General features: G+C 29.6%; 2 protein-coding genes across 3 annotated transcripts in view; both read left to right on the top strand.

Moving 5' to 3' along the window:
• U4-U6-60K (U4-U6 small nuclear riboprotein factor 60K) overlaps positions 1 to 7,772 on the top strand; it is a 41,609-nt gene extending 33,837 nt beyond the window's left edge. For both annotated transcript variants that reach the window (XM_067286681.1, XM_067286680.1), the window contains exons 13-16: positions 2,015 to 2,122; positions 2,991 to 3,109; positions 3,226 to 3,275; positions 7,482 to 7,772. In XM_067286681.1, the coding sequence (XP_067142782.1) occupies positions 2,015 to 2,122; positions 2,991 to 3,109; positions 3,226 to 3,275; positions 7,482 to 7,625 (421 nt within the window). In that variant the 3' untranslated portion in view covers positions 7,626 to 7,772. The remainder of the gene's footprint in view (positions 1 to 2,014; positions 2,123 to 2,990; positions 3,110 to 3,225; positions 3,276 to 7,481) is intronic.
• Positions 7,773 to 10,322: 2,550 nt separating this feature from the next.
• Positions 10,323 to 14,191, top strand: part of LOC136988730 (alpha-N-acetylgalactosaminidase-like) — a 31,156-nt gene continuing 27,287 nt past the window's right edge. Inside the window, exon 1 of the mRNA XM_067286692.1 lies at positions 10,323 to 10,345. The gene's annotated coding sequence lies outside the window, so the exon portion shown is untranslated. The remainder of the gene's footprint in view (positions 10,346 to 14,191) is intronic.

Genomic DNA, 14,191 nt, shown 5'->3' with positions numbered 1-14,191 from the left:
AACCAAAAGAAATCTGTAACATATACAAAAAAAAGTGAAAAATAAAAATGGCTTTTAGCATTTGTTTTGCACAAAATTGTTTTAAAAGCATTATGCAGTCCTAGAGATATCTTCATGCTTTTTCCCCCAAGAACTATATTGAAGTGTTTCAGCATTAAGCTGCCATGGCTTTGAATTGTGCTATATCTGTGAGTATATTTGCTCTATCTTGGTTTATTTTGTGCATTTGTCAGCAAGCAAAATGTTTTTTAAGGTGCAAAAATCCTTATGGATGCATTTGGTATGATTTGATAAGTTACTTCTATTCAGTTGCACAACTCCATTTATCTTAAACAAAAAGAAAAATAAATATTATCTTGCTATTAATTCAAGGAATCCTTTTTTTTTTATTTTAAACTATTGATTAAATGTTTTTTTTTTTTTTGAAAAACTTATTTCTTATCTTTACATTGACAAAAAATGTTTTAGAATGAAAATGGTTTTAAAGTAATGACAATACAGAAAAGGCAAAAGATCAGAAGTGAAGACAGTTAAGGTGATGACAGCCAACATTGCAAAAATATTTACGCTCTACCTCTGAACAACATGGACCAAAATTGTAATAGCTAAAACATCAACAATGTATGATAGCATTAAAAATCCTAAAGAATCTCTAAGACTAGACCAAAGAAATTGTGTACACCAAACCTGTTGAGTTTGAGGACACAGGACAAACAAGACATTATATCAGCAGTACCTACCAAATGCTGATAGATAGATGAAAAGAAAATTCTGAATACCTTTGAAGAGGAAGATTAAATATTGCTCTTGCTGAAGAACTAACATTAAACATAAAAGCTGAAGTAAGATTGGATAAAGCAAAGATTATTATATTGGATACAGGGCATAATACCATAAGGAGAGCTGAGGAATTGACAATAGGATCAGCAGAGGACCCATTTTGAATGAGAAGCAAGATGAAAGCCATTTAAATCCCTGGTTATGACTTTTGAAGATGACCAGACATGACAAAAAGCAAAACACATTGCAACTATTGGCTGGTGATTAACCACCTCTGTTAATGATGTATATTCTAATGATTTAAAAATAAAATGGGTATTCCAAAGTTCAAAACAAAAAAGCCATATTTGGGACAAGACTATGTCTTGGAGACTCACTACTAAGGCAGGTCTTGTTCTCATTTTCCAATCTTTGGTATCACTGGTTTTGAGTGCAATTGTTCAAACTTCGCTGGCCATGACCACAAAGTTGTCCACGATGCATTTTCAGGGAAATTAACCTATCCAATTTTGAAATTTCTCTCCATTGTGTGTTGCCCTGGGTTGAATTTTTGTCAATGCCTAACTAAAAGTTCCCGTTTTTGAAAAAATAATCATGGAAATTGTATTTTCCGAAATTATTTTTTTATTTTGAACAAACAATATATATATATATATATATCTTAATAAATGTAAAAAAAAAAAGTATATTTCAGAAGTTAGTTTTAATATAAAATTATAATGACTAGCACCATCTACTTTCAAAAACGTTTTGATGATGAAACGAGATATCTTGGGTCAACCAGTCAAGGTCAGCATGTCGCGATCAGAGATAGGTGGGAATAACATGGGACAGGTAAATGGGTTTTTTTTCAAAGATTTGTTTGTCATAATTCTATTTAGCAACATTTGCATTTCCAACATCCCAACGAGCAACACATGCACTAATCTCGCACTACTGCCTGTTTGTAGTGTGTGTCACCATTTTGTATTTTATTTTGACTCAGTTCAATGTCCTCTGACTACCTAAAAGTCTGGTTTTTTATGCATACATGATTTGGGCACTTAATACTCTGTGCCAAATTGCAACTCCTGACATGTACTCCTTCATACCTCTAAGCTAGTAACCCAGCTTGCAGTACAATTTTATAAAAAAGACATAGTCTTGTCAATTATTCTGTTGTCCAGAAATTTAAGATTTATAATGACTATTACAATACCATTTTAATAATTAAAGTTTTTTTTTTATTTTGTAGAGGAATGGATGCATTTGGGCGTGTATGGGATCTAAGAACAGGAAGATGCATTATGTTTTTGGAAGGGCATCTGAAATCAATTCTTTCTATTTGCTTTTCTCCAAATGGGTAAATACATATATAATTTATTATGCATTTTCTTAGCTTTTCTATTTAAGTTATGTTCATTACAAAAACAAAAGAAATATATATGTATTTTAATTATGGAAACAAAAAACAGATTAGTATTGGATTATTTAAAAAAGAATATAATTTTTTTTCAATTCCAAATTTAATGATTTGCAGTCTATAGATTTACTAATGCTCATTTTATCAATTCTCTTTCTTTTTGAGTAATAACTACAAATTTTTAATTACTATATTTTTTAGTAATTATAAATTTTAGCAGATCAAAAAGAACTTGATGTTTTATAAATGTTTCCCTGACTTTTTGCAATACTCTTCTCCTTCAAAATGCATATCATAGTATTGCTTTATGTAAACATTATTTAGTAGATATAGATATTGATTAAATAACTGTATGTAATAATAAAGTTTAATAAAGATTAATCAATGGAAAGACAAAAGAAAATACTGAGGAAAATTAATTTGCTCACATTAACTTTTTAAAAAAATGGCAGGTGGCACCTAAATTAATTGATCATGCAGACATTGCAGCATTCTGTAGATGCTAAAGGTCAAACTTTGACACATTGTTGCATATAAAGTATTTAACTTTTTCAAGATTTCAGAATCAAATATTTCATTTAATTTTTTTTAAGACTAATCAAACATTTTATGTTAGTCAGTCAATCAGTGAGGTCAATGCAACTTTATAATATAAATGCAAGGTTGTATTTAAGTTGCTTTGTTATAGACTGTATAAAATATAATTTATGATTTAATATATATTTGTAAATACAAATATTATGCATATGTAATATTTTTATTTAAAATTTATTTTAAAATTGTTAATTATTTTAAATATTCATTTTAGATATCAAATAGCTACAGGAAGTGAAGATAATACAATAAAAATTTGGGATATGCGCCACCAAAAATATCAATACACAATACCATCTCATGTAAATCTTGTTTCTCGAGTGTTATTTGAAAGTAAATATGACTTTATAGTTCTTTCTTGTTATATAATTAATATTAATGTATAAACGTGTTTATTTTATGGTCTTAAATTTAATAAATTACTGATAATTTTATTGTTTTTTCTGCAGAAAATTCAGGACAATTTCTTATTAGTACTTCATATGACAATTCATTAAAGGTAAAAGATATTTTAAATTATTTATAAATGAATTTAATCAATAGCTTTGAATTTTGTCTATTATTATATTAATTCATTGGAATTTAAATACAACTATATTTGTTATCCAAGTCTAATGTATTCCTGAAAACAGTTTTAAAGCAAGGAATTTTGATATTGAAAGGTTTTTCATTATTTCTTGTGGGGAAAAAATTATAACTTATTCCATCATCCAGATAACCCAAATTAATTTCCCTAAACAACATTAAATCATGTCAAATACTATTTATCTATCAATTTGTGATTTTAACATGATATTAACCCCACAGGCTCTAATTATTATTAAATAACTAATGAGATTTATTAAAGTATAATTTTGTAGTATAGTTTTGTAGTAGTAATTTTGTAGTATAGTTTTTAAAGTATAATTTTGTAGTTATAGTTTTGTAGTAGTAATTTTGTAGTATAGTTTTTAAAGTATAATTTTGTAGTTATAGTTTTGTTTTAGTGAGATTTATTAAAGTATAATTTTGTAGTATAATTTTGTAGTAGTAGTTTATTAAAGTATAATTTTGTAGTGTAATTATCCCTTTATTAGGAATTGTATTTTCTTTAATATACAGTATACAGCAACAATGTAGTAATGATGCTGTATATTTTATATTAAGATATTATTGTATAAAAGTAGAATATTGAAAATAAACAAACAAGGTAGTTTACCTACTCTAATAAATTGTTAAGAGTAAACTCATAAGATTGCATTGATATTTTCTAATAAAAGGCACAGTTATATTAAAACACAAACACAATGCTATTGAAACTAACAAAAACAAATTTTGGGAATGGATTAACTTCTACTTCCCACTTTTAGCAGCACAATTTTTGAAGTTTTATAAATGCACTTTAAATTAAATAATCCAGTTTATAAATTTATTCAGATCTTACAAAGGCCACTGAAGAATATCATTTGTTGTAATGGGAATTTGGATACAGAGAGTTCAGATACTGGGACACAGCTGTATTTTAAATATAGGAGCTCTCCTACTTATGTTACGAACTCTCAGACTTATGAACAATTTGATGTTTTAAATTTAAATTTTGTGTAGATTCTGAAGTAATACTTGCCACTCTGGCGTTGAAGTCTGTCTGGTCATTAATAAATAATTAATGTGATGTATTTCTTCTGCTTATTGCCATTTTCCATTTTTATATCATTGTCAGTCGTGAGATGATGTTGAAGTTTGTGATGTTTGAGTAATGGTAGTTTTCACTGTTGTTTGCAATTTTTATACTTTTTTGATTAGTGCTTCAAAAATTAGTCCAAAACATGACAGTAAATCTAGCAGTGGAGATAAATGCAAGAAGTATTGCTCTTTCACTATGGAAACTAAATTGGACATTGTAGAACTAAGTGTGTTAGATGGAAAAAAAACTACATTTGAAACACCTGCAGTAAGCAATAGTGAGTGGGTAAACAAGCATAATGTATTATACTGATTAAGTACATTGAAGGATCAAACACTAACAATAAGTGGTTATTCTGTGTACAAATGTATGTTCTAGGTTAGATTTCAACTTACGGCAAAATCTTGGAAACCTAACCTGTTCATAAGTAGGAGAGCATCTGTATAAGAAATGTCTATATGATTTTATTAAATTTAGCAGTAGAATTATGCAGTAAAACTGATCAATTTTATTTTCTACTTTAAAGCTTTTATGTAATGTGTTCTGTGATGATGCAGTCTGGATTCATTGTTGTCACTAATAAATTTTAAATTTAGATTTTCACATATTTAACAATATATATAACAGAGAACAATTTTTAAATATTTGAAAGTGCGTGTTGTTTTCACATGAAAGACATTTAAATCCTATACGAATATATTAATGACAAATTATGAATATTTTAAATGATTAACTATTAGATATAATTATATGTATTAGTAATGTAATATACCAAACTATTACTATTAAAATATTAATTCAAGTATATTTGTCTTTTAGTTTTATATGCTTAGCAATAATATCATTATGTGTCTACTTAAGAATGTTGATGATACTGGTAAATGATATCATGGTATCACACTGTGATATCAATATCATCAACAATAAGAAGAATCAATTAATATAAGATATAGCAACAATGTTGTCAAGATTCTGAATGATTAAGTATGAAATTGATAATAACTCTTAATCACTATTGATTTCATATTTAATCTGCAATAAATATATATATTAAAAATAATTGTTTAATATTAGCATTTGTTTGGAACTAAGGAATTATTTATTTTATGGCTACTTCTAACAGTTATAAACATAGATATATGTTCTAAAGATTAAAAAAAACACACATTATAATTTCGTTTAACTATATTATGCTGTTTTTAATTAAATTATTTTAGCATAAATGTAGGTAATGTTGCCATGTTTTACAAACAGGAATAATTAGATATAAAATTTAATTAATTTAGGAATATCTGAAAAATAATTGGATCTTTAGCCCCTGCAAGTTTGTGGATACATTTATCAGTCATATTATCTGGACTCTGATTTGATCTTTGCCTCTTTATATATATATAATTGGGATTATATTATTATACTGACTATATTATTGCTGTAACTATCCATATTAAATTGCTAATAACTGGCCAAAAGGCTTTAAACAACTGTATTTGATAGTATTTGTGCCTTGCCTTCAAGGATTATGAGTTCCTTTTCTAGATCAATATTTTCTTCTATCAATCTATTTGTATGATATAATTACAACCTTTAAGTCAAATTGTTGTTGTTGTAATAAATTTAATTAAAAATGGTAAATTTCTATATAATTAATGTTTATATTTAGAATATATAATTTAGAATTTAGACTTTAGTTTGTGTTGTGAAGATAAATTCCCTTTTCATTGATGTCTTCTTCATTTTGACAGAATCATAAATTATTTTTTTTTTTACCTTGGCAACAAATTTAATGTTTACTCTCTTCTTTATATATATTACTGGCAAAACCCGATTTTACGCCAAACTAGTTTGGCTTAAGTGTGTCAGGCCAAACTAGTTTAGAATTATTATTCAAGTATATTAATGGTTAAAATAAAATTAAAAGGCAATCAATTAGATGAACAATATTTATTCAAACATAGTCTACTTAATTATAAAAAATGGGATTAATGTTACCCTACGTATCGAAGGTGGCGGCTGGTCTCCGATTCCAGCAATCGGAAGCAGGGAACAGTGGGGACGCACGTTCTAACCTAACCTAATCTATTCTCCTCAATGTCAGGTGTGGTAGCTGTACATACATAATGTGAATGTATGTCTCCTTAATCCAAATAAATAAATCCAGTAGACTTCCTCACAGCTATTGCTGTGAGGAAGTCTACTGGATTTATTTATTCAAATTAAAGAGACATACATTCACACTAACCTATTCTAATAAATTACCATAATTATTAAGTAGACTATGTTTGAATAAATATTGTTCATCTAATTGATTGCCTTTTAATTTTATTTTAACCATTAATATACTTGAATAATAATTCTAAACTAGTTTGGCCTGACATGTTTACGCCAAACTAGTTTGGCCTAGGCAAAACTAGTTTGGCGTAAAATCGGGTTTTGCCGGTAACATATATACAAATGATGACAAAAATTTACACAAACAGAATTCTTAATATGATTGCTGGTGAGTGTTAAATATTAAATGAATAAGTTTGTAGAGAAGAACATTTACATTAGTTATTTGTCAACAGAGGTGGATTTAGGGGTGTGCAAGATGTAGTCACACCCCTTTCTGAGGGTTTTTCCTAGTAAAGTTGGGTACTTCAGGTAGTAAAAAAATGTTATAAGGCATATTGTTTCTTTTGTGCATCCCCTCTAAAGATTTTTGGATAGCTATTGGCTGTCAGAGTCATATTTAGATCTTATTTCATGTATGTATCAAAGAACAAAATTCAAATATGTCAATAACAGCTTCTAGGAACAAGTCTATTTTAAGCTTATTATAAGACTTCTAAAAACGTTTGCAACAGATTTCACGTTGTGTATAATTTCCAAATCCTATAATTGAGGTTAGTTGAAATGCAAATTAGGGATTATAAAATTCAAAATTTAAATATATGTAATTTAGTTGCTTTTTATCAGAAATTACAAAATAAATATGTTAAAATTATTTAACATTTTTTGAAAAAAATTGAATAATTTAATCAAATTTATTATGTTATATTTTAGATTTGGGCTCATCCTGGTTGGACATCAATTCAAACATTGAGCGGACACGATGGCAAAGTAATGGGTGCAGATATTTCTCCAAACGGACATTTTATAGCAACGTGCTCATTTGACCGCACATTTAAACTATGGGCACCAGAATAATAATTAAAAGATTATCTCATCTTAATAAAATTTTATATATTAAATCTTAACAAAGTTATGTACATATTGCAATTTAAACTACAGAAAAGCCATTTTTATTAGAGATTGTAATGATATATTTTAAAAATAAATCATTTAAAAAAAATATATTTTTGTGTCTTTGAATTTTATTTAATTCATATTTTCAATTACAAATTATAATTATAAATTAATAATGAATTTATTGTAATGAGCATGTAAGACACACTGAAATTTTGTAATAAAAATGCACAAGGAAACTAGAATGTTGACAAATTGCTACGAAAATAAATGATGGAAGTAGAGTTTGCCCCAACTTTGAATTTTTAGCATAAAAAATTTCGAATTTTTACAAATGTGCTTCTAATAAATTTGTAATACTTAGATTATTAAATTCATATTTCACAATGGCTACTAAAAAACATCATTTATTGAGGCATGAATTTTGATACTGGATAAATTTTAATTATTATTGCATAATAATACAGTATATTTACTAACACTATTTACTTAATATTTCAAAACTGCAATTACACTGTTAAAAAAACACTTTGATGAAAAAATAACAGTATATTTTTAGTAATTTATGACAAAAATTAATTCTCTATGTTTTTGTTGCATAAAATTCTCTTCTATTCAACAGTCAAAATTTCGTATTTCTTTTGATGCAACATAAATTCAGATTATAGAGTAGTCCAAAAGTCTTGTTTCACCTGAATGAAAAATAATATAATGTACCACATGAAACGTAATTCACTAGATCAGTAGTTCTTAATCAGATCTCTATGGGCTTAAAGAGTAAAAATAAATTAATCTTAATTTGCGTTATTGTCTTTTAAAAAAAAAACATATATTATTATATCATAGGTTTTTCATTTTAATAAATGCATTTCTATATAACTGGTTTCTTCTGCTATTGAGCTGCAATTTGAAAAAATTATACTGTACAATTTAATAATGAAAAAATAGACACACCGGTATTTTTTTTCATTATTAAATTTCATTATTTCTTACAAACTAATAATAAAAAAATAGACATATTAATGCCGAATGGAAAATTTAATTCAGTTTTTTTATTGTCGTTAAGCAATTGTTATCATTGTTACGAAATACGTTGTCGTTTGCATTGTTGAAGGCTAAATGACGATTTTTACAATAAAAATGGAGATTTTAGGGAGTTGGAAAGGGATTACATTGTTGGGGAGCAGAAAAATTGGTTGGGAAGTGCAGGAAGTGTGTAAGAATAAATGAAAGGACGCGCGGGCGACGGACTGGAACACGGCCTGAGCCCGTGCATCGTTCATATTTATATTATTTCTATTTTTGGTTTTTGGTGGTCCGAAGGAGTTCTTCCAACGGGACAGTGGGCCCCAGGGCCGCCGATAAAGCGAAAATCCCAAAGGGGGCCCGGAGGGCGGCTCAAGAACGGGATACTCCCGGAGAGCGGCCCAGCTACAAAAGGGGCCTGCAGGGCGGAACAGGAGTCCGTATCTTAATCCGGATGTAATCGACCTACTGCGGGTTCAGCGCAGGGCGCCGGATCCGCCCAACAAGCAGGCAGTTGTCCCGGGAAACCCCCCGCCAAGCGATGGAACTCGGATGCCTGTTGCATTACAGATTGTAAGCAACTTTTTTTTTTTTTTTTTTAACTCTTTCCGCCCTGTGGGCACTAAGAGGGCTTCTTTTAGTAAGCCCATTATGGGTTCGGCCAGGCCCACAATGGGGCGACCGGGTGGTGAGGGACGGGGCCCGACATATCCGGACGGACCACCCCCCGAAAAATTCCTGGGGATTTTTCGACCCGTCCGGATTCGATTCCGGGTCCCCCAGGGCGGCAGGCTGCTAACCTTGACCGCTCGGCCACCCGGTCGCTAACTATGATGTACTATACAGGGGCAAGTCACTACTAATTTATGGTCGAGAGCACATATTTTAAATTAAATAAATTAAAAATATGATTAAAACTTGTAGCCCAGCATTGTGACAATGTCACAAGAAATAATTGCTTGTTTTATTTTATGCATTTAAAAACATTACTTCAAATAGTGTGTTACTTTTATTTGACTTGAGAAACATACCATGGAACAAAAAAGTTAAGAACCCTTGTACTATATACATATATTTAATATGTATTACGTTATATTTTTATATTTTTCAATCATTTAGAAGATCGTGCACCGTTATTTTGCACATGTTCTATGTTCTTTCAGTTTGTGAATGTTCACGAGCCTGTACACTTGTAATGAACCATTATTCCACATTGTAGAAGCTTACATTGGCCACTTGAAATGAATGATGAAGTAATAAATATACACCTTCAAATAAAGTTATGGAGGTGACAAGACTTTTGTAGTGTGCTGTTTTTACATATAATTCTTTAAGTATTGTTGATTATGAAATAAAATTTCCAATATATAAAAAAGCTACATATCATGTTTTAAAGTTTAATTTTTTAATATTTATTTAATTTAAACAAAAATCAAAATTTTCAAACATTTGTTTAAAATAATCAGACAATTTACTTTATTGATCATTTTTTTTCTAATCATTATCACCATTTATGATTTCATTTTTACTAATGCAGCTGTCAAAAATTATCAGCATTTGATTATTTCAAACCTTTGCTATTTTATTAATCTGTTTCTGGTATCAATTTTGTTATTTAACACCATTTATATCACAAACAACAGAGTATTGAACTGGTAAAATTAATTTTTTTGTTAATGTATAAGTTTATTATTGATATTATTCAATATAATATATGCATGTAGTTTTAGTAATTGATAATATGTGTTCCACAGTAAATCAGAGAATTTTTTGCATTTATCATATCATAACTTTTATTTTTAAATTATTTTGTAAAAGTATATATCTATGGACTTGTTTCTTATCTCTCTCTCTCTTTTTTTGTTAATTAGTTCTCAATTACTGTTATATTCCAGTATTCAATCTCAACATCTAACTAGTTGTTGGAGTTAAATACTGTATATTGTATTGGATAGTTTTAAAATAAAATAATGGTCTCGAATTTCTTCGTGTGATAACCCCTAAAATAACTGGAATATAACAATAATTGAGAACTAATTTGTAAAAGTCATTTTATATGAATATGTATATTCTTACTAGAAAACTTTATGAAGTAATGAGTTAATATTAAATGTAAGATGACAATAAGTGGATGATGAAAGTGCGAGTGACAAAACTGGATGTAAGGCCGCGACTCCACTAGCGTAAAAAGGGCCGTAAAAGCTTTTAATCACGTGACCTATTTGCGTTTGCGCTCGGATTGCGGTGGAGGTCCGGCAAGCGAAGCCTTTTACGGCCACGGTACTATTACGGTTGTATACGTGATATATCGATGTAAAGACAATGATTATATTCTACGAGTTTTTTCTGTATTATAATTACAAATGTAGTAAAAATAATATCTTTACTTTCATATATTAACTTTTATTATCGTATTATTAAGATAATATACAGCACTTATAAGCTTAGCTTTTTTATTATATACTCCTCTAAATTGAAGGATTTTTCTTTGGCCGTCCATATCTCGTGTTTTAGGCATTCATTATTATAATCGGGATACCTCTTGTCGTAGATACGTGAATACTTTCGGATATTTTCGATAAATCTTTTCGGATCTATTCTTGTTCTTTTCCAAGAAGCCACGAGAGAACGTACACAAAAGCTCGTTTTCCGCCATTTTCGCGCCGTGTCACAATGTACCTAGATTTTACTGACTTCTGATTGGTGGATGGTACCGTTTTACGGCCGTATTCGCTTCGAAAGTTGAACACTGCTCAACTCGCTTTTACGTTGGTTTTACGACCTCAGGCGTAAAATATCATGGTCACGTGATTAAAAGCTTTTACGGCGAGGGGTTTTACGGCCGTTTTTACGCTAATGGAGTCGCGGCCTAAAACTTTTGCATTCAAAAAGCTGGTTACTTAAACACATATATTAAAAGTTAAATGCTTATAATAATTAATTAGTGCATATATATACATATATATACCTGTATATATATATATATATAAATTTTTTAAATATGAAAAGATAACAAATGCTATCTAATAGTGATTTTAAGCATTATTTCAAAAGGAATTTTGTGTCAAGATTTACATTTAATTTCTTTACAAAAATAATTTGATTAAATAAACCCTTAAAATACAATTTTTTAATTTCTTTTTTTTTGACATGTAATGTATAGCAGTTGAGATGAAATCTGAGATTATCTTTAGAATGATTTATCTTTAGAGATGATTTTGGATATCATAAGCTTCCTTGATCTTAAAAGGGGTGTTGCTGGAGGTGATATACATTCTAGTTTTCACAATAAGACAGTTTTTTACCTATTTGTATTAAACAGAAGCAGCCCTACATGTAGGTAATAAGAGGAGGCACCTAGAGACTTACTTTCAGAGGCCTTCCAAATTTGGTAGTATATTTTTGTATTTAAACTCATCAAATTGTATTACAGATTGTTGAAAATGTAAATATACCATTATCTGTTGCATTAGCAGATCATTTTTAAGTTAAAATTCATCAAGAACTACCTCCAAACAGTATCCAAAGAGATTTTCTTCACTTTCAATCTTGTTCATTGAGAAATATCACTGAAGAACTGGATTTTTTGTAATTGAATCAGCACTGTTAAAAGCAAGAGAGAAGTTTTGTTGATGGATTTCTATACACCTATTGAATTTTCAATTCATTGTAAAACTATTGTATATGTTTTTACCACTTTATTGTATGTTTCACTGTCTATTTCTATGTTTAAAATGTTCATAGTATTCTACACTTAAATAAGTCCATCCCTACCGTCATCACTTTTAATGAGCCTCAAAAATAAATTTGCCTGGGCTACCTCTGATATTATCGTGTAACCGTAGTCATTGATATAAGTAGATATAATAACTGCAGATTTTATAGTAATTGAGAATTAAATATTTAATAAGCTATAATATTTTATCATAATACTAGCAGACCCGGCAACGCGTTGTTGTGGCTAAAAATGTATCTATTATAAATGTATAACACTTCCCCCGTGGGGGAAATTTCAAAAAATCACTTCCTAGTGTACATTCTCTTGCCGTACCCTATTAAAATGCAATCAAAAACGCAAAAAACCGCATCTAAAATAGTATAATAGAAGCCGAGTTCTTCACGGTAAGCTTTAACCTGTCCATCTCCCCCACAGTGGGGGAATTTCGACACGTATATTATATAAAAACACGTGCGTATTCGAATGCAACGTTGTGTCAAAATTTCAAAGGAATCGGTAGGAACAAACGAACGTTATATTTTACCCGCAATCGAACTGAGTTCGATCGGTTTACATAGCGTTACACAGAAAATGGTGTTTTAGACCCTCGGAGAAAAAAAATCGGCGAAAAAAAAATGTTTTTTTGGACTTTCGGATGTATTTTCAGTCCCCAAATTTTTTGAAAAATTTTTTCCCGCGCGAAAAAATTTTATTGCGATTTTAATTAACCCTTAATGATGGGCAATTAACGCTTAATTGTTTTTTTATGGGAATTTTTTTATAGAACTTTATTTATCCTTCTAAACTTCTAGCGCACCGATTTTACTTCGGTAAAGTTATTTAAAGCTATTTTCTGATGTAAAAAACAACATCCAATAGTTTTTTAATTTTTTTAATTAATAGATTTTTTATAATTACGTTTAATTAAGTCGGGGGGTCGGAAATTTCAATTAAAATCGTAATTTTAAAAAAAAGTTTTGAAATATCCAGCCATCTAGTATTCACCCTACTTTTTACCCTTCTCCTCCCGAGAGTTTCATGAGAATGTCCCGCGAAACACAACACCAGCTGTTCTCAAGGTCATCCAGCTGTGTAAACAATGACTCATCAGTGTCAAGTTTCGCGCTAAGGCGAGAAAAAGGAAATTGTACTTTGAAGTGTTTTCTTCAAAATTAACACATTTCTTTCGTTTTTTTTCGTTTTTAATATTTTTAAATGTAATTAAACATAATTAATTCAAAAAATTTAAAAAAAACGCCACGGAAGGGGTTAAAAATCTGCTTTTCTAACTTAATCACTTTCAAGTATGTCATCTCATTCACTATTTTTAAATCAGAACAACAATAACAACACATCACATTAACCCTACATATATGACGGCCGAATGGCCGAGCGGTAAAGGTGGCAGCCTACCGCTCTGGGGGACCCGGGATCGAATCCGAACGGGTCGAATAATCCCCAGGAATTTTTCGGGGGGTGGTCCGTTCGGATATGTCGGGCCCCGTCCCTCACCACCCGGTCGCCCCATTGTGGGCCTGGCCGAACCCATTGTGGGCCTGGCCGAACCCATAATGGGCCTACTAAAAGAGGCCCTCTTAGTGCTCACAGGGCGGAAAGAGTTTAAAAAAAAAACCCTACATATATGTATAAATAGATTAATACATACATAAATTAATATATTAATATGGTTGATGGTTGTGTATTAATAAATAAAAGAAATAATAATTAACACAACATTGATAATTTAAATTTATTAACAACAAAAAATAAAAACAAATCACTT

The sequence above is a fragment of the Centruroides vittatus genome, unplaced genomic scaffold, assembly GCF_030686945.1.
Source record: "Centruroides vittatus isolate TY-2023 unplaced genomic scaffold, ASM3068694v2 scaffold_386, whole genome shotgun sequence".
NCBI lineage: Eukaryota > Metazoa > Arthropoda > Arachnida > Scorpiones > Buthidae > Centruroides > Centruroides vittatus.
The sequence above is the reverse complement of the archived record's forward strand: the minus strand, read 5'-3'. Positions and strand labels throughout refer to the sequence as shown.